The 24,449-nt window shown below is 39.5% G+C and overlaps 1 protein-coding gene across 2 annotated transcripts in view; it reads left to right on the top strand.

Annotated features, from left to right (window-relative positions):
* RAB3C (RAB3C, member RAS oncogene family) overlaps positions 1–24,449 on the top strand; it is a 301,793-nt gene that overhangs the window by 23,191 nt on the left and 254,153 nt on the right. For both annotated transcript variants that reach the window (XM_044224378.1, XM_044224370.1), the window contains exon 2: positions 7,649–7,876. In XM_044224378.1, coding sequence (XP_044080313.1) covers positions 7,649–7,876 — 228 coding nt within the window. The remainder of the gene's footprint in view (positions 1–7,648; positions 7,877–24,449) is intronic.

Genomic DNA, 24,449 nt, shown 5'->3' with positions numbered 1-24,449 from the left:
GTGAATGGCTTTAATCAAGGATCTAGCACATGCCAAAATTTTTACTTTTCATGATCTTACTACAATTCCTGTTTTACAGGCAAGGAAGTTATAGCTTAGCAGAGTTGAAAAAATAACAAAATATCAATAAACTTGCAAGTAGCAGATCTGGGATTCCTTCTCAGACAACCTGACCATAGAGTATGTGCTCTTTACCCTTATTCACATCACACCAAGAATATAGAATTTTATTTTTCACAGATGCATCTGCCTGTACATAATTTCAGAACTGCTGGAAAAGAAGTGGAATCTTGTTTTCTAATCTTTCTTTATGCTGTGATTTATAAGGCATAGATTACTAGTAGTTAGGGTGCTCATCAGCATCACAGGACTACGCTAATGACCCTCTGGCTTCAGCATTCATGAAGATGTGCAGGCACTACTGGGACCAGGGCTCTGCTAATTTGCCGCTGTCAGGATTACATCCTATCCATCTGGAGAGCTCTTCCAGCCAGCCATGTGGTTCCCTTCCCAGAAAACCTTGTTTACACTCTTCTCTCTGTGGCCTAGGCATCCCCTGTACTGTGCTGCAGCACAGCCCCCGTACAAGTGCTCTCTCCCTCTGGAAACCCTCTGTAACTACACCAAGAGTGAACTCCAGTGTGGGCTGGAGAACAGTGGTCTTTGACACTAGTAGGAATAATTTTTACATGGTTTGATACTCTTTATTTTTCTGTATACATCTAAATTTCCCAGAAGATTCAAAAACCATTATATGAATTTTAAAATATATTAAGATTAGATCATTCCTGCCTTCAATAAAGGAACAGATTTTTTTTTTTTCTAGAAGTAAAAGAAGAGGTAGTCTTAGCTCTTCCAGTAGTCTCCTCTGTGGTTGAAACTTGAGGCTGTTAGTTTGGCAAAGAGAAGAGTGAGCAAGCTGAACCCATAGAGCTGTAACTCTTGAAGAACACATTTTGTCTAGATGATGAAGGCTCAGCACACGAGCTGAGAGAAGTCAAGAAACCCTACTGAAAAACAAGGAACCCTCTACCTAAATTTCCTCTCAAATACTCTGGCCTTAATTTCTTGTTCAAAATGGGGATAAAGACTTTGGGTTTCCACTCCAGTGCATACAGAGCTTGGAAGTTGTTACTCTCATCCTCACACAAGAAAAAAATGAAACAAAATGAAAATTACCAACTCTCAGATTCATCAGAGAATTGAGGTCACAGAGAAAAATTCTGCCCCTTAGATGGGAGAGACCAATAACCTGATAAAGAAAATCACAAATTCCTGGAGCAGAAACTCTCGTGGGAACCAGTACTGGGGTAAGAAAACCTAAACTGTAATTGATGAGTTGCTGGTGGCTCAGGGTAGACAAGTCCAAGAGTTAAAGCTCTAGCGGGTGCAGTTTCAAGGAGGACACACTTGTGTGAGTTTTACCCTCAGGACCCCTGTCAAGTTCTCACAGTGAGGGTTAGAGAAAATCCCCTCATGCTTTTGGCAGGCGAAGGGAGAAGGAGCCTTTTTCAAATACACCCAGAGCATACTGTTTCGCTAATATGGGGTTACTAATAGATATTGATATCCTGGGGCAGTGAAAGGATGCAGTATGATGATGTGTGGAAAACACACAGTACAGTGTACATAGGATTGTTACTGCAGTGATTTTTACCATCTTTCTGTGCATAAGCTGAAAGTTCTACTCATCTATGAGAGAAGCTGTGCAGGATATGGGGATCCAGAGATGGTCTGGAAAAAGTACCTTAAAAGGTCATAGCCTAACAACACCTTTAAAATATGCAGTGATTTCCATCTTGGAAGCATTGCTATTATTTGGCATACCATCATATACATTCTTCCGTGAGTCCCATGAAAGAGTAATTCGCTCCCTGCTGACATGAAGAAGAGAGACAAGGGCGATTGCTGAAGTCTGCCCTACTTTTCCAGGCCCTTGGCTTCAGAGCCAGGGTTAGAATTTGAATTATCTCATGTCTTGGCTGCTTCCAATTTCCTGGACAGCATCTTCTCAGCTCAGCGGTGATGTGTCCACAGCGGCATGAGCAGTGTTTTATTGCTTCTCCACTGGCTCATTCCAAAGCCAAGAGCAGCAGACACACACACACACACACACAGAAATTGCTGGCCAGAGACTGCAAAGAGCATCACAATTCTTTTTTTTTTTTTTTAAGATTTTGTTTATTTATTTGACAGACAGAGAGATCACAGAGAAGCAGGCAGAGAGAGAGAGAGAGAGAGAGAGGAGGAAGCAGGCTCCCTGCTGAGCAGAGAACCCCATGCGGGGCTCTATCCCAGGACCTTGGGATCATGACCTGATCCAAAGGCAGAGGCTTTAACCCACTGAGCCACCCAGGCGCCCCAAGAGCATCACAATTCTGATCCATTCTGAGAGACAAACAGGGAGGCAACAAACTGCAGACCAGGATTTCTTCAGGAGAAATCACCTGGGGGCCAGATGACAGACATTTGGGAATCCTAACGTTTCATATTTTCCTTGTTGATTTTATTTTTATTTTTTAAAGATTATTTATTTATTTATTTATATCACAGAGAGAGAGATCACAAATAGAGGGGCAGGCGAAGGGGGCGGGAAAGCAGGCTCCCCACTGAGCAGAGAGCTCAAAGCGGGGCTCCATCCCAGGACCCTGGGATCATGACCTGAGCTGAAGGCAGGAGTTTTAAACCACTGAGCCACCCAGGGGCCCTTCCTTATTGATTTTTAAAATTTTAGTTTTGACTTTAGAGCTCTCAGGAATAATTCTTTTTATTATGATTCCCCCCCCCCCCCCAGGCAACAATGATTAAGATTTGAAATTACTTGATGTATTTCTCTACTTCCAATACATATGTCCCATCCTCACTTTCATCCTTCCAGTTTCAAAGAACTGCATGTCCTTTTCTGGATGATTTATCCATCTTTGTTCATCTTCTCATTGACCCTCAGGCTGTTATCACTAGTAGTGGTGAGAATGTAGTACATTTAGAATGACTTCTTTTTGTTTTTCTCATGAGATCCACAAAATAGCTTAATGTCATTTAGATTCTTAAATGCCCAGAGGAATCCCTGGAAGTAATTTACTTTTCCTGTTTATTCTGAAAAACAAATGTCAAAAATTCTGAAATAATCTGTGATTGCATGTGTTAGTCAGAGGTAATCTGTTTGGTCTCTAGTTAGTAGGACTTCTGGGGAAACTAGGATTATAATTAAAACTGGCACATCAGTTAAATCCAGGATCTGTTCACCTGCTGTTCAACCAAAGCACATCTAATGGGACAGCACAATGGATTGAGTGCACCAAGTCCCAGAGGTTAAGGTCTACTTTAAGTTCGCCAAATTCTTTGATGGCAAGTTGTAGAGGTCTCATCTATAGATTTATATATATTCAGTGGGGTAAAAGGTTTATTGTTCTTTGTCTACAAACTGATTAGCATTTTGATCAGAGCCTAAATGAATATGCAAAATGCATACTGATCAAACTTGGAGTGGCATAAATCTGGAAGGGATAGCCAGTGTTTTGATGAAAGGACATAAAATTATCAGATCAAAATTGAATTATAAATCAAAACAAACAAGAGGAAATGTAACAGGGTACGTATAAAGGTTGGCATTTCCATTAAAGAAAATCAATTACCCAAGTATGGAATGGGAATAAGGAAGATCTATGTTTATTACAGTTAATGTGAAAAATGTCCTGAGCATTTGAGAAGACTTAAGTGAGCTATGATAAAATATAATAGTCTCATTTTATTCTGCACTGTTGCATCTGGAATATTGTGACAAATTTTGGGAGCCACACATGGGACTTTAACATCTGGAGAGATGTCAGCTAATCTAGCAGGATGTGGGGGATTTTTCCAACATGACTTCTTGGGGAAAAGGGGAAGGCAGTTGGGATCATCCAAGAGAGAGAAAGTGTATGGGGCTGTGATTTGTTCCTTTAGTCACCTGAAGCTCTCTCAGATGGGAGAGGAATCAACTGTCTTGATTTATAAGGCAGAATCTAGAACACGTGGGCAGAAGCTATAGGGAGGAGATTTTAACTTTACTCTAAGAAAGAAATTTATAACAATTGCAGTTCAGCAGTGGATTATGGTGCTTCACAATCTCGTAAACTTTTTGTCACTCTGTGTGACGGGCTTGGCTAGAATACTAACCTGAGATCCTGAGATGCCAGCAGAAGGGACTCTTGGAATGAGTAGAAAGTTGGACTACCTTGTAAATGCTTTCCAATTCCTTGATTTTTTTAATTAATTCAAGATTAATGCAATTTAAAGAGTCATCTTTTTTTAAAGAGTTATCTTTTATATATATTTTATGATATCTGATTTACTTTCTGGGAGGTTACTTCATGTGTACTCACGTTTCAAATATCAGCTGTATTTTTCCATGAAAACTATGAGAATGTTCACATGATTTAGTATTTGGAAGTGTCAGTAAATTGACATAGTGAAGACAAATGTCTTTGACATTCATATGCTGTCAAACCACTTCATTTCTGTTTTCAGTAAGATTAGGGATGTTTTTTTCTCAATCCTCTGGGCCAAGTTGTATTTCATTATTCTGAATTTTAATGACAGACCTGTGCATTCCCAATGCACATTTTATTGGCTCTTTGTGAATCTTGCTGGGTATATAAATCAAGAAATAGTTAAAAAAAATAGCACCTTCTTTGCTGCCAACATTGCAAGGTGTATCAGCCCTTGAAATTAAATGTTTTCAATTTCTCATACCAGAGAAAACCCCAGTATGGTTTTCTCCATCTAAATCTCTGTAATTATAGTCAAAAAGTCTATATATTGATGAAGTTGACATTGCTACAGGTTTTAGAATCTACTTTTGGAATAGGACTTGAAATTGATAGCAGCTGTAGGTCATGTTTTCTTGTTGATGCGTCCTGGAGAGCCACAGGACTCAGTTGGATACCACCTTATAGTGATGGGATGCAGTATATGGTAAGCTATCGGGCTGAGTATGGGCAGCTCTAGAAAAGTTGTAGTGTCTATTTTCTGATTGTGGCTTAGCTGAACATTCTTAACCCAGGACCTAGGATCTGGGCTGGTTCATATAAAAGATCTTATTTGCAGGCCTGGCTGAACTTAGCACTTTCAGAAGGGAGCAGGGTTGTTGTAATTGGTGAAAGGACTATGTCTGCAGGAATAGGGTGATCACCTGAAACAGTTTCCTGACTGTTCTGGGGCTTCAGAAGTCATCAGAGGAAGACATCGTTGTTCAAACTTACAGTCCAGAGTTATAATCCTGTTTTTGTCCTTGGCTGGCTGCTTGTGTTGGGCGAGGTTTACTTTAGCCAGTAGATGCCTGAGCCAGAAAGGAAAATCACAATATCTGCCTGTTGTAGTGGCCCAGTTTCACTTGTCAACACTCATTCCAAGTTGTAATTATTGAAGACATCGGTGTGATTACATGGACTTAAAAAAACAAATGCGTAAGTTGATATTTAATAAGTGTGAAATGCATTCAAAATTTGTATTAACCTTTAATAATATATACAGATTTTCTGTTTATCCTTATTCTTATGTTCCTATACATATAATTGTGTTCTCTTACTGGCACTAAGTATTTGTAGAAAGAGAATATGTTATCCCACCATCTCCTTTTTCTCCTTTCCCTTAATTGTGTATAAACACAATGCATGTGACTTCAACAACTGATGTCTTAGATGAGGTTGAGTACTACTTACTGTTTCAAGCATTCTACTATCTACTAACTTCTGAGGCTTCCCCCTTGAACACCTTCCCCAGAAGAAAGATAATTATTAATCAGATTTTATTGGAAGTGCAAAAAAGACTATCTGACTAGCCTAGCACTGCCCAATAGAACTTTCTGCAGTTATGCCAATGCTCTGTACCTGTCCGATACTTTTGCTCCTGGCCACATGCAGTTATTGTGCATTAGAAACGTGACCAGTGTGACTAAGAACTAAATTCTAAATTCTATGTAATTTTAATTAACTTTTTTTTAGATTTTATTTATTTATTTGACAGAGAGAGAGATCACAAGTAGGCAGAGAGAGAGGGGGAAGCAGGCTCCCTGCCAAGCAGAGAGCCTAATGTGGTGCTTGATCTCAGGACCCTGAGACCACGACCTGAGCCAAAGGCAGAGGCTTAACTCACTGAGCCACCCAGGTGCCCCTTTAATTAACTTTAATTAAATAAAAGGACTAGTGGCTTCTATATTGGATTATGTTGGGTAACACAGCAATTTCCAAAGAATTCGTAACATAAGAAAATGTAAGTGCACTAATCAGTGGGATTCATCATCTAAACATTTCTTTTGAGCCAAATGGCACTTAAATGCAGCATCACTGGGTGCCATAGTGGCTCAGTTGGTTGAGCATCCGACTCTTGGTATTGGGTCAGGTCATGATCTCAGTGTTGTGGGATCGAGCCCCACTTTAGCCCTGTGCTCAGCCCAGAGTCTGCTCAAGATTCTCTCCCTCTCCCTCCCCCTTTGCTCCTCCCTCTGCTTGCTCTCTCTCCCTAAAATAAATGAATAAAATCCTTTAGAAATAATGCAGCATCAGCTTTGGAGATATTAAGGTGATCAAGTGAGGAAAAAAATTAACATCCATCTAAAGCATTTATAATTAATAATGAAGATCATTTTCTATGCCATCCTAGGTGCTTTACATATCTGCTTTACAGATATGCCATCTATTCTTTTACAAATGTTCCAAGTTAGATCATGCTTTTTTTCTATTTCATGTAAGAGAAAAAACTGATGCATACCATTTTAAAATAATAAACCAGCCCAAAGTCCCACAGCCAGGAAATGGTAGAGCCAAGGTTTGAATCCAGATAGGATTCTTCAGTGATAATTCATAATGCACATTTCCTACATTGTCTTTTAGAGCAGATATGCATATCTCCCTAGTCATCATTGAGAACCAGGATAGAGGTTAAGAACATGAGCCCTATCATAACATTACCTGATTTGAATTCTGTCTTCTATTACTCATCACCTGTGTGAACTCGAGCACATTACTCAATAACTCTGAGCCTCAATTTTCTCATTTAAATATGAATCTACTTCATTGGGTTGTTGTTAGGTTAGATAAGTTTCTCACACAGTGTTTGAACCATAAATACTTGCCATCATCATTTTTAATTTGAAGGAATTGCCATTTATTTTAGGATGTTGCTTTAATGTGATGTTAACAGATGAAATAGATACATGCTTTGGGTACACTTTCCTAGGAAATAAGAGAGATTCTAATATTCAGATGATTCAGTAAGAAACACCCTGCTGTTCAGCCACTTTGGTGTGTCCATCACTGGGATTATAAAGTTTCAGAGCCCACATGCTCTGGCCAGTTCCTCATATCTTTGCTTTTCATGTAACCTTTATAGATGTCTCCTTTGGTGTCTTTGATTGGTTCTGAATGCTGAGCTGTGACAAACACCAGCACAGCTGGAAAGAGCTGTAAGATTTGCTGTTCTGTCTTCCAGCAGGGAATTATTGCCATGGATACCAGCATCAGAGGGAAACTGGGGAGGATTCTCAACTGGTCTCTTGAGTGGTCTGACATCTGTTTCTGGGCAAGGCCAATAACGAGTGTGCTGCAAGCTTCATATCGAATGGAAGACTGATCCATGTTTCTTGCTCTCTCTTTTTTTTAAACCACAGATGGCCTCTTCCCAAGATGCCCGGTATGGCCAGAAAGACTCCTCTGATCAGAACTTTGACTACATGTTCAAATTGCTCATCATCGGCAATAGCAGTGTGGGGAAAACATCTTTCCTGTTCCGTTATGCAGATGACTCCTTTACATCTGCATTTGTCAGCACAGTGGGGATCGATTTCAAAGTAAAAACTGTATTCAAAAATGAAAAGAGAATCAAGCTTCAGATTTGGGTAAGTGACTTTGAAATAACAATGTTCTTCAGTCGAGGGCATTGAACATAGATGTATTTAAGGGAAATGCTTTCTGCCTTGTTCTGTCCCCATGGTCTCCACAGGCCCCATTTCCAGGTTCTTTGCTTGAAAAATTCTATTCTATTTCAAAGACAGTAGAGTGATGCCTCTCTAAGGTATGGAGACTGAATTATGCCTTGTTGTCAAGTGATCCTTCTTAGAGTCTTCACATCTTTCTTAGAGTCCAACTATGTGTTGTGTTGGTGGTAGAAGGAACAATCAGTGAGAAGCCAGGCTATCTCTTTTATCATCTGTATGACTTTGGACAAGTCCGTGCAGCCCTCATTGCCACTTTTGTAATCTCCAAAATAGGCAAAGTCTGTCTAGCCTTTTAGGTCATAGGAAGTATGCTGTCCTGGGCATTATAAAGAAGAAGGTAAACGACCATGTATAAAGAAAACTTAGGTTTGATTCCTTTATAAAGCCCCAGAGAAAACTTAGAACATGGTCTACTCATACTTCACAGATTGTTTTCTCAGCTCTTTGAGTTATATTTATGCAGACAAAAAACAAAACAAAACAAATGAAATAAAATATTTACTTGATAACAGCGTTTTCCTCTAAGCAGAAGGTTTCCAATAAGTTTTGAGAACATTTGGCTAACTTTCTACCTCTTTCTACTGATGCAGAAGATCAAAATTTCTTTAACTAAACTGTTCGGAAACATTTGGGAGAATAGCAAGTAAAAAACAGAAAAAAAATGTATGTGGATAACAGGTTCAAGGTAATATAAGAATGAGTGAAACTTAGTCATACCATACCAAGAGAGAATTATGTAGTATGCATTTTTTTTGTGTGTATCATGTAATATATGAGTACAATGGTGTGGAATTTTTCCATAGTAAGTTTTGGTTCTTTTTTCCTGTTTATTTGTGCCTCTGCCACTCCAATTGACTGGCGCTACACACAGGCATTTCCTTCCAAGAGGTGTTTTCTATCTTCTTCTGAGGCATTTCTGATATCTACTATCATTTTGTGCTAGCCCCAGGGTAGATCTGTAGCACTGATGATTAATCTCCTTCCTCAAATATGGAGAGTTGAAAGAAAGATAAATCCCAGAGTACAACATTTAAACTTTTCTAAAAAATAAAAACACTTTATTAAAATGTCAGTATAAACTGAGTGACTTTTATCTTAAAGCTCCTAGGAGCAAATTCAAAGATGTAGGGATGTACATTGAGAGGTATCCTTTTAGGCAGCTTATAATGGACTAATACTCTTACTTATTTTAACTCTGGAGTTTTCCAGGTCTAATGAGAACTGGTGTAAGAGCTTGGAGAAGTAGTCCCAGCTCCTTCACTACTCTTCCAACCCCTAAAGCCATTTTTGTTGGGGGGTTCCTCTTTGGAACTTAAACACACAGCCCATCTATGGAGACAAAAAGAGCTGTGTTCATTGCTTCGTGTTTGGGCCCTGATTTATTCTCTTCCTTTTGAGCTCTAGGCAACCCACTCTCATATTGGGATAACTTTCATATTCAGGTTTAAGAAAGGCCCCTTAACTCTGATGAATTTTGGAAAATTGAAAATTAATTTTGTAACCACACATCTCTCAATTCTCTGACCATGTTGTTTCTGCCACTAAAATATCAGTCATTCATTTGGTTGACAGCTCCTTGTTTCTCCTCACTCTTTATACCTTACAGATGCCTAACGATGGATGTTGTGATCATTTGGAAAGCAACGTGGTGTGTTAAATCTATCTAATAATCTGTAGCAACTTCTCAATCTAGGTTTTTGACAGAAATGTAGCAATATATAATTATCTGTTCTTAATGCAAAACAGATACATTTGAAATAATATAAGAGATTTTTGAGAATTATAAAGTATTTCCTATTTACAAAAAATATTTTCTTCAAAAGCATTCAGCTGATACCAGACCAGAGCTGATTCATTGAGCTCTCTGGGGGGTTAAAATGAAGTTATTTCTATGTAGGTCTTACTCTTGGATGAAAATTGCTCTCCTTTGAGCCACCCTAAGCTTGAATCAGTCTGTAAGCTGCGTCCTCAAGCTTCTCACCTCCCATCACTTTACTCAAGAAGCCCTGACATAACTCTTTTAAAATTTTTCTTCCATAGTCCACCATTTTTCCAAAACCTCCAACTCTCCTCACAGCCAGTTCAGTGTAGGACTTCATTCTGGGGGTTCCATTTTCCCATTTGGTGGATATCCACACTCCTTTAAGGGTCAGCCACTCAGGAATTTGTCACCTCGCCTTCTCCTTACTCACAACAGTAGTATGATGGCCACTGTTACCTTTGCAATTAAGGCAGTCTCATTTCTTCTTCTTTAGGGTTATTAGGAACTCTTAAAGCACCTATGATTCTAAAGGTGTAAATTACTGTATACCAACTGGTTTCATAGACTGTGAAACATTCAAAAGAAGTACTACAAAAAGATTTGATGTTCATTGAACTTAGAGTTGATTGGAAAAATAAACTAACATTCACAGAGTAATTATATACTTACATAAAGAAATACCAATTATATAACTATTATAGGTAACTAGCATTTATTGATGGTTTGTAAATTTAAAGATGTGGGTATGTACACAGACAGGTATTCTTTTAGGCAGTTTATAATAGACTCTTACTATTCTACTTATTTTAACTCTATAGTTTTCCAAGTCTAATTAGAACTGGTGTTAAGAGCTTGGAAATTATTCCCAGGCACCTTCGCTGCTCTTCTAGATCCCGAAGCCATTTTTGTTAGGAAGTCCCTCTGTCTAACTTAAACACATAGCTTTTGCATTATTAATAATAACTTTGCATTTATCATTCTTATTCTTATTTTATTTGAGAAATCTGAAGGTGGGACAAGATTAGTAGCTTGCCCAAGATCAAGTGTGATGTGTGGCTGATTCCAAGATGGGTCTGTCAGATACTAATACTTGGGTTTGTTCCCCTTTACCAAGATGCCATAATTAAGAAGTCTTCTGGAATGCGGTGGTGTTTTCGTGATGATGGCAATATTAAATTATGGCAATCCTAAATGAAGAAAATTTGAAAAATTTTGGCCTGTTTAATGAATTGAGGCATGCCGAGGATGATAGGATAAATGATAATAGGGTGGTATGCCTAAGTATAGGTATACCTACAGTAATTCTAGGGATCCTTGCTTTATGCAGTCATATAAATATATTGGAAAGTATTTAATTTTGTACAGTTTTTATCATTTAACATCTTCAACTCATTTATTTGGGAATATATTTGGCATTGATGATTTTTCATCTCATTGTATTTTAATAACCAATTAACCAATTTTCCCACCTTATGGTATTTTTATGTACTTATATTAACTTGTAACTGATTCTTTTGGATATCCACAATCATCTTAGCCTATGCTACACAGTTGCTCCTCCTCACACTTCTGACACCAAATGTGTGGTGTCAGAAGATCAATTAATGCTTCAGCTCTCTAGCCATCAACTAGCTGTCCTATAATTTAGTTCAGTTCTGATACTAACTACATGGAGCAAACACAGACCAGAGATAAAGGGCCCCACTCTGCCTCTTTCACTTCAGACTCCAGTCACCAGTCTGGGCTACCTATGCTTCTGACCTACAGGCTCTAAATTGGGGGTCCCATTACTTCAACCTCCAGAGTCAATTATTTGTTAGAATTACTCACAGAACTCAGGAAAGCAGTTCACTTAATATTACCTGTTTATTATAAAGGCTAGAACCCAGTAACAGTCAAACAGAAGAGATAAATAAGGCAGTTTCAAGAAAGGAGGGTAGACACAGCTTCCATGCCCTCCCTGAGCATGCCATACTCCCAGCATCTTGTTGTGTTCACCAACTGAACTTCATTTTTTAGGATATTTATGGAGCTTCCATTACATAGGCACTGTTGATTAAATCCATTAGCACTTGGTGGTTAACTCTCCCCTCCCAGAGGATGGGATTTGGGGCAGGGGCTGAAAGTTTCATATTTTTACCCAGACAGGCTGAGGTTGTTGATATGATTCTGATTATTTCATTAGTTTTAAACTGTCCATGAATAGGACTACTTCTAGGTTAAGAAACCAAGACATAGGGAAGATAAATATTTGGCTTTACCTTATAATCAGTGCCACAGCAGGTCTCCCACTAGTTGAGCCAGTCTGATTACTATAATACCAAGTTCACTCTCAACTCAAGGTAAGTGCTATGTTATGACAACTGTGATGAATCTGCTTGGTTGCCAGTGGAATCCATCAGGCACAGGAACATCAAACTTGAGCCCAGATTTCAAGTATTTGAAATATTTGAAAGTTCAAGATTTCAAGTAGTATTTCTAATATGTCAGGTGGAAGAGCCTAGGTAGGAAGACTCTCCTGTTTTCCTCTCAATGGTTTACTTTTGCATGTGCAGCATAGGGGGTTTCTGAGTCCACAAACTGGATTGCTTATTGGATTTTGGACAGTCCACATTCAAAGAAAGCATTTTAACAGCTACTAGAAAACATTGACATTTCTTCCTGGTCATGTTACACCTTCTCTCTGTGGAAGTTCATTACTGCCTTGGAATAAATATCATCGTTCATTTGTACTTAGTTACAAACTTTGTATTCCATTAATATATTTATGAATCCCTTTATTGTTCACCAAATTATTTCTCATTGCATTTTCATTTTATTATCATTTTTATGATTCTCAAGTCAAAAATTTTGGAACATTTTAAAGATTCAAAGTACTTGGTCTGATTCTTTTTTTTTTTTAGTGTCTGCTTAATGCTATTATGAATATATTAGAGAGAAATTTAGTGTGGTTTTTCACTTTAAGAAAAGTATTTTGCAGCTGGGGTCTGTATAATTTTGCTTCTAATTTTAAAAATAGTTTAGCTTTGAGAAGGCCTATGTAGAGTGGATGTCTTCCCAATGAGAAGATTGAGAAATACTAGGAATTCAGTTACTAAGATGAATATTACCTGTATTTATTTTTAGTTTTTAGATTACTAGTATGAGAACACTGAGGCTTATAGAAAATTGCAAAGCAAGAAATACTGAGAGTTATTGAAATTAGACTGTGTAGGTAGCCAGACTTCACAGTGTGGCTCTGCTGAATAAATGACATCTTCCCTTGCTTAAAGAAAGCACCTGGGTATCCTTTTTCAGTTGGGTCTACATTATTTAAGACCAAAAATCAGTGTTGAGTCTAACAAATGAAGACTGAACTTGAAAAAGCCATAGGTAACATAGGTTTAAATGGGTAGAGGGGCAGGTAGGCAGCAGACAGAGAGCATTGCTGTTTGCACTGCCCTTTATGACTCCTTGTCTTTCGGCTTCCTTTCTCTTCCTTTCCCCCCTCCTCCTCTCTACTTCATTTCTGAAGTTCTGACCAGGCTTAGTTACTCAGAAACTGACTTTCAGCATGTTCAGGATCCAGAGCTGCAACACAAAGATATACACAGTTATACAGTGGTCAAGGGCACCGGCCACAGGGACAAGTGGGGTCATTCTCCAGCTGCAGTGCCACTTGAGCCTGATGCTTTCCCTGACAGGCACCTTTTCCTTTTCACAAAGGTGCCATCTGTTTGTCAAATAGGTGCAGCTGGACCACAGGCAAGTAAAGAGGATTCTGATTCCCCTATAGTAACCATGTATGCTGGGCATAACTAGTTCGAATCTAGTACAAGAAATGGACTTGGAAACCCAGAGAAGGCTACAAGCCCTGGTTCCCTAGGGGAGGCATGGAGGAAGAAGGTATTTTAAAATATAGGTTTTATTGTTATTTAAGTATGGCAGGGCCAACAGATCAGGAGACAACTGTCATTGAAAAGATAGTCTGTTATACTCATGGATGCAGGAGCATACTTAAGAGAAGGAGGCATGGTCTGGGGTTGGGGGACGTAAGAGGAATGAGGGGAACCACCAGGGTGGGTCAGGAAAGGGTACAGGTGTGTGACAAGAGTCTCTGTTGTGGTTCTGTGGTGGGAATGGCACTACAGGGTCAGCAGATTTATGATTCCTAGTTGGAAGAATTTCAGCAGACCCTGGGGGGCATATAGGCTGTCCCTGGTTGTCTGGTACCTGACCTCAGGTGAGGGCAGGTGGAGAGTGAGCCAAAGTGGGGAGCCCAGTAAGGGAGGTGGTTGGGGGTTTGGAGCTCTGTATTCATTCATTTGCATTTGAAAGTGAGCTGCCAGTAAGTTGTTTAATGTCTCCAGGAATTGGCTAACTCTGAGAGGTCCTGTCCCTCCTGAGCCCACAAGGCCCCAGGTGTCACAACATCAGAATACAGAAAATGAAAGACATGGTTAACACAGAAGGCGAGTTCTTGGGGCCCTAGGTTGGCTTCTGTCTTTGACTCTCTGTCACTGATACTCTGACAAATGCTTGTGATTTCAGATATTCTTGGCACAGGCTCCGTGCATTTCTGGGTCTGAGTATTCGGAGACCTAGAAAGTTGGGTCAGGAAATGCTCTTACACCTTTTCTGGCTTAACCCCTCATTTGATGATATGACTGACAGAGCATCATTTCTTGAACCCAGTTTTGACCCACAGAGTGAATACTTTATGTTTATATGCATTTTAGAATTTATTTTTCCCCATGAAGGAAGGTGGTATTAATAGCCCAGTTTTAGAGATGAAGAAACGGGGAATCAGAAAGATAAGGTAATTTGCCCAAAGTCATAGCTAGGTTGTGTTAGAGTCAGGATTCCAACCAGGGCACTCTATCCAAAGCCCATATGTACTTGACTACGTGGTGTAAATGAAGTCCAGGAAAGCCAAGTGATTTCTTTGAGATTTTTAGATTCTCCAGTCTGAAATCCTACATCTGGTAATCCTTAGCAAGTACTTTTCCCACACTATGTAATTGCTCCATGTTTTCCCTTGTTTCTTCATTACCGGTTCCAAGAAATTATTTATGGTTACCAAAAGAAATCAGGTTTTTGTTGTTGTTGTTGTTGTTTTGCTTTTTATTTACTATCCATTGGCATGAGTGGATTGTGCATTATCTATGTTTAAAACACACAGATATACACAGCAGGAGGGATTGGAACACATTCAACTAGCTTCTTCCTTGTACATTTCTGGAATGCCTGTTTCCACTGGGGAACACACATATAAAGAAGAGTATGTGGAAGGAAGAGTCTGAGTAAAATGGAATGGGAAAATATTTCTACCTGTAACCTTTGCATCTGGTGCTCATTTAGCCTAATCCCCCTGCCCACTGATTTCAGGATGGTGTTCCGATCCTTTCATCCATTTATAAGGAGCCAACATTTGCTACCCAGGTAAATTCCTTAAGAGAACCCCTGAAGCCAGCAGCTGCTGCCAAAACCATTCCTGGTACTGTCATTTGTATGTTCTTTCCCACTTCACATGTCTTCTAAGCTAGCATCTGCTTTCCCTGAGAGATTGAGAAAGGCAGTGTTTGGTTTCACTCCTGAGAGGAAGTTGATGCTTGTGTGCAAAGTGTCAAGATGCATAACATTCACCCTCTCAGGAAGCTGAAATCAGCAACTCTTATAATCCCACTGCGTTTAAGCCACCTTCTTAACATTGACAAAATGGGAGGAATGGTAAAGACTTTGTTCCTGGCCCAGTGGAGATGACCAGCTATGTGGGAAGACAGGACAACAAACAAAAGAAAGGAGCACCCCAGGGTCATGTAATGGGTGTCCCCAAGGGGCAGAGTGGTCCAGCAACATGAGCAAGGACTTCAGACCCTGCTGGTCTGGGGTTCATATACTGACTCTGATCTCACTAGCTGTGACCTCAAGCCCTGACTTCTCTGAGCCTCATTTGATTCCTTTGTGAAATGAGAGAAAACACCTACATCTCTTACCTACTAAGTATTGGCCGTAACAAATACTTACGATTGTTCAACATTAGGCACAAAATTAACAATAAATGTGAGTTTTCTTCTTTCCTAAAAACAGCATACCAACCTGTAGACTTTTATGCTCCATCAAATAATTTAATCAAACCAGGTTTCTGTTGGGTGCCTGCTATGGGGTAGGCATTGTGCTAGGTGCTGGGGACATCATGGTGAAGGATACGCAGGCTCTGCCGTGGGAGCCAACTGTCAGATGGGGAGGTAGTGAATGAAGAGAGAATTCCACCTGCTGTGATAACTGCTCTGGAGGTGTGAACACGAGGTGTACAGGAAAGAAGCCTAACCCAGGCTTAGGGACTTGGGGAAGGCTTCCCAAGGGCAGCTACATGGGACACATGAAACTGACGAATGAAGTAGAATTAGGTATTCACTGATTCACTCATTCAGTCACTCAATCAACATGTATTGAGTTTTTACTATGGCCCAGACACTGGGAAGGAATTTGAGATTGAAAGTAAATACTCAGAAACTCTAGATTGTGATGGTGCTGTGGATATATAATCAGAAACCTCTGATAAATGAAAGACAGCAATAGGGGAGGGGAAGCTTGTTTTTGTCAGATGTTCAAGGAGGGTTTATATTTGCTAACTGAGCTAAGACCCAAAGGGTGAGAAGGAGCTAGATGTTGAAGAAGAGGGATGAATATTCTTATTTTCCTCCTCCCCCCTCTCTCCCCATCTCTCTCTCCTTTCCCTCCCCCGCCCCTATTTCAAAAGTAAGAATTTTTGTTTTCTGGGTTTTCATAGCTTCATGTAGTGTTTATCAGATCTTGACTGCTCGGATTCTGAGCAGGAGAATTTAGATTATTGGAACCTATAGCATTTACAGTTTGGCGGTCTTCTTTAAGGAACAAGATATAAAAATGCATTACTTTTGCAAAACTATCAAAGAGCAGATGACTGTGTGAACCCATTGCTGGTGCTTCTTGGAAGGAACCTAATCTTCAGTTGTCTTCATGGCAGTTCACCACTATTTTTGCAGAAATTTTACCTGCATATCTGCAGGGACTAAAAGACACAGACCTCTGCTAAGAAGCTGTTGTGACTGCAAGAAAGAAATGTATGGGGGGATTGTGTAGGCACATGTGTCAGTGCAGTGGGGTAGAAAATGGACACTGGGGCAGGACACCAGATTTCTGAGGTAAAAGACACTCAGTGATCCCTAATGTGCCAGGTATAGTTGAACATTTTTATGAGTGCTAAGTCATGTTGTCCTCACAGAAACCTATGAGACAGATGCCATTTTTATCTTCAGTTTACAGATGAGGAAACTGAGGCACAAAGAATGTGAATAACTCACCCAAGGTCTCATGGCTAACAAATGGTTAACAGATAGCAATGTGAGCCCCCTAGCTTTGGAGGCTTTTCTCTTAACCCATTCTGCTACACCTTTTCTCTGTAAGTGCCACTTTTGAGTCATTCTCTGGGTGAGCCACTGAGCACATTTATTTTTTATTTTATTTTTTTTTTAAGATTTAATTTATTTGAGAGAGAGCGGGTGAGTGAGAGAGAGAGAGAGCACAAACAAGGGGAAGGGAAGGGAAGCAGACTTTCTGCTCAGCAAGGAGCTGGATGTCGTACTCCATCCCAGGAGCTTGAGATCAGATCTGAGCTCAAGGGAGGTGCTTAACTGACTGAGCCACCCCGGCGCTTGAGCACATTTTATTTTTTTATTTTTTATTTAATTTTTTTTTAGCACATTTTATTTTTAATGCTTATGACAACCTCAGACTGTTGACATTAGCATAGATCTTTTTAAACATATGAGGAAACCAGGACTCAGACAGATTAAATAATTCTCTGCTGGACACATAACTTATCCCACTGCTTTTAGAGTAACTTTGAACATATTAACTCTCAGATTAAAAAAAAAAAAAAAAGATCAGGAAGTAGCCAAAATCAATGGAGTAAATTTTTTCCAGAAATATATCATGACCACATATCCCATCCAGATTGTTATCTTTTGTGATTCTCCTGTCATCCCAGTTCCCACAGGGACTTCTAGCCAAGACCGCTGCTCTCCAACTTTCTAAAAATGGGAATACCAGCTTTAGTAGCAGAGAATGGGGATTTGGCATAAGCACCGTTCCAGATAATTGAATACTTGGACTGCCAAAACTTTGGAACAAATTAAACATTGTAATGAAAATCTTTTTGCATTGCACATTTACGTAACTTAAAGGGACAAGAAGGATAAGCCAATTTTTCGTGGCTTCTCAGGATTATCAGTATGAGTCCTTCAGGGGTGACTCCTCTACTTGGCAGTCACCAAGTGATATTTTCTCTGGTCTTAGGTCATTTACACATAGTTTTACTTTCTTCAATATCACCTTCTCCCTTTTCATGTTTCCAGTTGCTTTCCCATTTTTTTTTCTTTACTTCCATAATATCATTTTATAAATTACGTTCCCTGTCATTAGGTCACTTGAGATATTGCCGTGGGTCAGAGTGTGAATAAGAGGACCTTTTTATTGACATGCATGAGCTTTGGGCTAAGGATGCTGGAAAGTCTAACTGACCTCTCAGAAGCCTCCATTTGCTACTGAATTATTATTATTATTATTATTATTAGCTGCTGTATTATCACTTTGGTGTTATTTTAACCTTTGGCCTAGTCTAGACTTACTTCTATCTAAAATCCCCGAAGATGGTAATATCATATAGTGGTTTTGTCATTAAAAATGGATTCTGAAGCTAGGTTGTCTGAGTTCATTTTTTTTTTAAGATTTTATTTATTTGTCAGAGAGAGAGAGAGAGCATGCACAAGCCAGGCAGAGCAGTCGGCAGAGGTGGAGAGAGAAGCAGACTCCCTGCTGAGCAAGGAGCCTGATGCGGGACTCCATTCCAGAATGCTGGGATCATGACCTGAGCTGAAGGCAGTAGCTTAACCGACTGAGCCACCCAGGTGTCTCTGAGTTCATATTTTAGTCCAAGAATTTGGGTGTTGTGACCTTGGGCAAGTTAATTAACTTCTCGGTGACTTAGTTTCTATCTGTAAATTGGGGGAAAATAAAAATACTTTCTTATAGTCTTTCTGTAAAGAGCAAGTAAAATGTTTGTAAAGTTTTAGCATAGTACTACCTGACACGTTGTATATGCTCAATAAAGAAGTCATTTTTATTTTTCTCAACCTGCATTTTACCAATATTGACCTCCGCTAATGCCATACTTTCTGTAACTACAAATGGACTTTTTGAGCCATAAATTTCTAGTTCCAGTGTAGGTAGACATTTATATGATGAAATTAATCCTGGTGTTCTAATATGGTAATGAAATATCCAAGTAGATGGACAAGGTGAATTGTCTTTAGGACACCTGGGTTTCTCTCACCAGCCTGGAAGAAATTTTGGTATGCCCAAGTGAGGTGTTTTGTGGTATCTAGAACCATTGAGATAAAGTCATCAACTATGTGGGGAAGGCAAACCCATACAGCTTATTTAAGTGCTCATGAAATTGATATCCTTCCCTATAACAAAAACAACTATAAATCATTGAAATCATGGAGAGCTGTTATTAAAACACTGGGTGATCATTTCCTCAGGATATTGCCTAGTGATACTGACAGCTTCTGATTTAAGCTGTCAGTTATATGTCTGTGTCACCAAGTGTCATTATTTTCTGATGATTTGTTTAAAGTGATACTGAACTGGGGCGCCTGGGTGGCTCAGTCAGTTAAGAGTCTGCCTTTGGCTCAGGTCATGATCCCAGGGTCCTGGGATCGAGCCCCACGTTGGGCTTCCTGCTCCTTGGGGAGTCTGCTTCCCCCCCACCTCTGCCTGATGCTCCCCCTGTTTGTACTCTCTCTCTCTATCAAATAAATAAATAAAGTCTTTAAAAAAAATTAAGTGATACTGAGTTGACCGGTTTTTCTGGCATTACATAAACACAGCTTAAATCTGGGGATCAGTGAAGCATTTAATTACTCAAGTCAGATTTAAGGAAAAAGCATATTTCACAAGCTGGACACTTATTTTCAGTTAGGAATGCTCTGATTTGCCTTCAACTTTTGCTCTCCTAACACTAACTTTGCTCGTCCTGAGCATTATCACTGTGATAAGGCAACGAACAAGTTAAAAGAAATAGCAACCTAAGCACCAGGGGATCCATACCATTTTGCTCAGACTGCTAATGGACATGAAATAATGGAAGACAAAAAGTCTCCACCTTCAAAAAGTTTACAATCTTTGAAAACAACTTAGTCAATCTTACAATGTCTATAAAGCATCATATGCAAGATTACAGAGTATAAACTAAAAAATGCAAAGAAGACCTAAAATTAAAAAGAGTTGAAGTAGATGCGTGTGTCAACAGTATTTGGGAGAGAAACACTCTGGACAGTTTTGGAAAGTTTATTGATTTTACAAAGCTATCTGTAGGATTTTGGGAAGCAGTAAGGGAGGGTGCAGACCTGAGGGCTGTTACCACCTCTTGGATTGATGGGAAGGGGAACCAGAAAGAGCCACAGCTGTCGACGTAGAAGAGGCTGAAGAGGCCCTGTGGATTGGAGCCTTGGTCTATCTGAATAACACAGCTTCTGCCAGTCAGCTGCGCAACAGAAAAGTGGCCACGGGAAGGAACACCCAAACCTCTCATCCCTCCTGCCCTCTGACTTCTTAACTGTACCTCTCATTGGCTGAGCCCCTCCCCCCTTTCTGGGCAGCCAGCAAAGGAGCTTTGTTTTAGCAATTCACTGAGGTTAGGCCCCTACAGCACAGAGTAAAACAGAACTGGGTAAAGTGGGTATTTAGCACAATGAAGAAGCAGGTTTTTGTTGTTGTTGTTGTTGTTTTGTTTATTTGAGAGAAAGTGAAAGCTAGAGAGATCACAGGGTGGGAGAGGTAGAATGAGAAGCAGACTCGCCACTGAGCAGAGAACGCGATGTGGGGCTCAATCCCAGGACCCTGGGATCATGATCCAAGCCGAAGGCAGAAGCTTAACTGACTGAGCCACCCAGGCATTCCAAGAAGATAGTTTTGGATTAGTATTTTCTGTATAAAACAATTCATTTATTAAATAAGAAGTTGTAGAGCCCAAATGCACATTTGAAAGAATTTGAATCATAAACATTATATAGCATAGTCTTCATATGATCATACTCCTGATAATTTGAGTAATGTGGTATATTTCAAACTTATATTTTGTTTGCTTTCACTATCCACATGGTCCTCCTTGACTGTTCCAGGGAGGCATTCCCTGGATAATTCTACCGAGCACAAGATATTGCTAATGAGTTGGCACTTAGAACACATATGTGACCATTAATGTCTGCCATTAATGGAAATACATTAATATTCACTCAAAACTGAGTGTCTATGTGGAAAAAAAAAATACCAGTGAGCCCAGAGCCTTTGTCTTACCCTCTTGGAGTTGCTTCAGTAACCTCTGAAAAGGTCTGAGAACTTGGGCCACAAAATCCATTGGGGCATATGGTTTAGTTACAGAGAGGCCAGGAAACCCTGTATGCTACACAGGTTGAAGAATTCAGAGTTGGCCCTCCACTGTGTGAAGCTGCATAAGCATGTTCCCTTCCACCTGCCAACCGTGACCCATCCTGACCTCTAACACCCATGTCTCCAAAGGAAGAACAAGGCAGTGTATTTTTTTCATAAAGCTAAATTATACAATTTTATGAGACCTGCAAACTTAAAGTAATATTATTTATTTTAATTCCTTCCCACTCTTTTGGTAATCTGATAGATGGTAGGTTTCTTCTTAAACCTTTCTGGGGAAAAATATGACAGTTCTCATAGATAAAGTGCCCATTTGTATTTATTTATTATTTATATTATTTTGGTCTCAGAAGCCCAGATGTCTGGGAATCTGAGAGGTGGGGGTTTGTGTGGGTACAGCCCTTCTGAGCTGAGCCGTGTGGAGAGAAAAGCCACTTAACGAGGCAGTGTTTTGGTGCCACAGTCATCAACATGACTTTGTCTTAAAGGAGCAGGCATCATGGTCGCTATGTGTTGTGCAAAGTGCTAACCCTTGGGGGAGAGGGATCCAAAGGTTTCTATGCTTCCTATCTTCTGGCAACTTACAGGATGATGGTATCACGGCAAGTATGGTGATACAAAAAGAACAACCCAATGAGAAAGGCTAAAGCCATTTATATTGAGCTTGATGCAGCCAAGGAGTCAGCCACAGTCACTTGTATTTTGGCAGAAAGTGAAAGGCTAGCAGAGGAGTGGAAAAGCTTTCTGGTGGTGGAAAGGGACGTTTTCATGTCCTGATTGAAGGCTATTAGCTGAGGGCATGGTAGTGGGGCTAACTTGAAATGGGGCATCCTTTATGATTGGTTATCCATGTTTGGCTTTTTTTGGAAGTCCTAAGTTGGCAGTAGGGACAAGCTGTCAGTTATTAATCAAGTCTTGACCCTTTTGGGCAGTTGTTACAGAAATTATTTCGTTTTGTGGATTGTCGCTAAAGATAGCAATCTGGTCCTACAAGTCTGACTTACAGCAGACTGGCATCCTTGTTTGCTTATTGGACGTAAAGAGGTTGGTTTCCTGGACAGATTGCAGGTTGTGGGTCTAAGTTCTCTTTCTATATATGGTTTGCCTGTTGTCTATTTGTATGTTCAGTTGCATAAGTAAGCCAAAGACAAGGCCAACTTTAGTAAGGGCAACAAGAGAGCACAAGGAGAGATAATGGGTTTTGGTCTCTGATGGTTTGATTCTGGGCAAATTATTTAACTTTGTTATGTCTTGGTTTTATTTTCTGTAAAATAAAGATAATAATCTTTGCCTGTAGGGTTGTTCTGAGGAATAACATAGTATTATATAATGTGCCTCATATGGTTCTCATAATTTTTGGACCTATTTAAACCCTTAAAAATTATTGAGGATCCCAAAGAGCCTGTATGTTTGTGGGTTACATCTATTGATATTTCCTATATTAGAAATTAAAATGGAAAAATTTAAATATTTATTGGTTATTTTAAAAATAACAGTAAGCATATTATATGTAAACCTATATTATATACTTTTAATGAAAAATAACATTTTGAAAAATAAATAGTGAGAAGAGTGATTTTTGTAATATTTGTAAATTATTTTAATGTTTGGTTTAATTGAGGACTGCTGGATTTTTGTATCTGCTTGCTCATTCCTCTGTTGCTATAGCTCATATCATGTCACATCTGAACAATACCATTGTACACCTGTGAAAGAATGAGATTGAAAAATGCAAATGACAACTGAGTGTTATTGTTTTGTATTAATTTTGACCTCAGAGACCTTCTGAAAAAGTTTGGGGGCTCCCAGACTACATTTTGAGTACCATTGCTCTAGGCCTCAAAAAATTATTAATAATATTAGCAAAAGATTACAGCACTATTGACCCATATTTGAAAGATAAATCTTTATAGAGAGGTACTGCTTTATACTCCCACATGCTGGCAGATAAAAGGAAGGAGATCCTCTGATAATAGATGCCTTTCCTGAAAACCAGGTTTGAGGATCAGAGGAAAGGGTTCAAATCTTTGCAAATGGAGGACAACCTGGAAGGAAGTGTTTATTTTTCAGCAGTTTCTGAATGAGAGAATGAGTGAATGAAAGCTTATAGCTATGCCTTTTATATGACAACAGTAAGTAGCATGACTGGAAATTAGGTCCTGCTCAGATCTGGCTCACTGGAACAAGAATCTCCTCTAATTTTGGGAAGGGAGGCACATAAAAAATATGGTGGACCTTCCTCCAGCCCTCACTTAATTTACAGACTGGGAAACTGGAGAAACCATTTGATTTCTTGGCCATATTCTCAGAGAGAGCCTTGCTAGTAAAATCAGTCTCCTTGATTCAGAAATCCTAGTCTTTTGAAGTTTATCTGTAATATTAATTTACACTAAGTTATGCATGACCGATACACGTGACTGATAGACTATCAAATATCCTAAGGGTATTCGAATTTTAAAACAGTACCTTGTTAACTGAAGAAGTGAAGGATCTTTCAGCAGCAAGTGTCGTAGTGGGGCCACCTTCCCTGGACTCGTCAACTTAGACCAGCTGTGTGAAGGGCTGACCAAGACACTTAAGGCACATTGTTGACCCTGTATGGTAACTGAGGGGGGAAATGGACTAGGAATAATTTCATTTTATTTTAGCCAGTAGATCTGTCCTCCTCTTTTAAAAAATTATAGTAGTGTTTTTGTTTTCCTTCATATTTTGCAAAGCATTTACCCCCTGGGTCAACACAAAGCTCATAACGTTTCATCTCTACCACTTACTTCTTCACAAATTTACTGTCTATTGGAAACAAGAGAGTGAGAATTGAAAGTGTTTTTCTTACTTTGCTCTATGGCTAGCTTCTGTGAATGCTTTAACAAGGTCTATAAGTCTGGTTTGGAGAGTGAAATTCTAAATTGAGTTTTGTAATAACATAGCTACCAAACGCTAAAGACAGAGATGAAAGGACAGGCTGCTTAGTCCAGGGCTGATGAAAAGCTGCACGTGCTGAGACTTTAGCCTGGCCTTGTCATACCTATTCCAACAGTATAGAGGTGATTGTATAGTTGGGAGGTGCTGGAGTTTGCAGATGGGCCAATCTCAGAATATGAGAGAAATTCATGTATGAAAATAACAACAGAAGTCTGTAGATGAAGCAGGGGCCTTGGGTGAATGGTTTTGATCCACCAGGGTTTACTAATACCACTCTTTCCCAGAAGAGGGTGTGGTTAATGATTTTAGCACAGA

This window comes from Neovison vison, chromosome 1 (genome assembly GCF_020171115.1).
Source record: "Neovison vison isolate M4711 chromosome 1, ASM_NN_V1, whole genome shotgun sequence".
Lineage (NCBI taxonomy): Eukaryota > Metazoa > Chordata > Mammalia > Carnivora > Mustelidae > Neogale > Neogale vison.
Note: the sequence above shows the minus strand (reverse complement) of the source record. Positions and strands in the feature narration are given on the sequence as shown.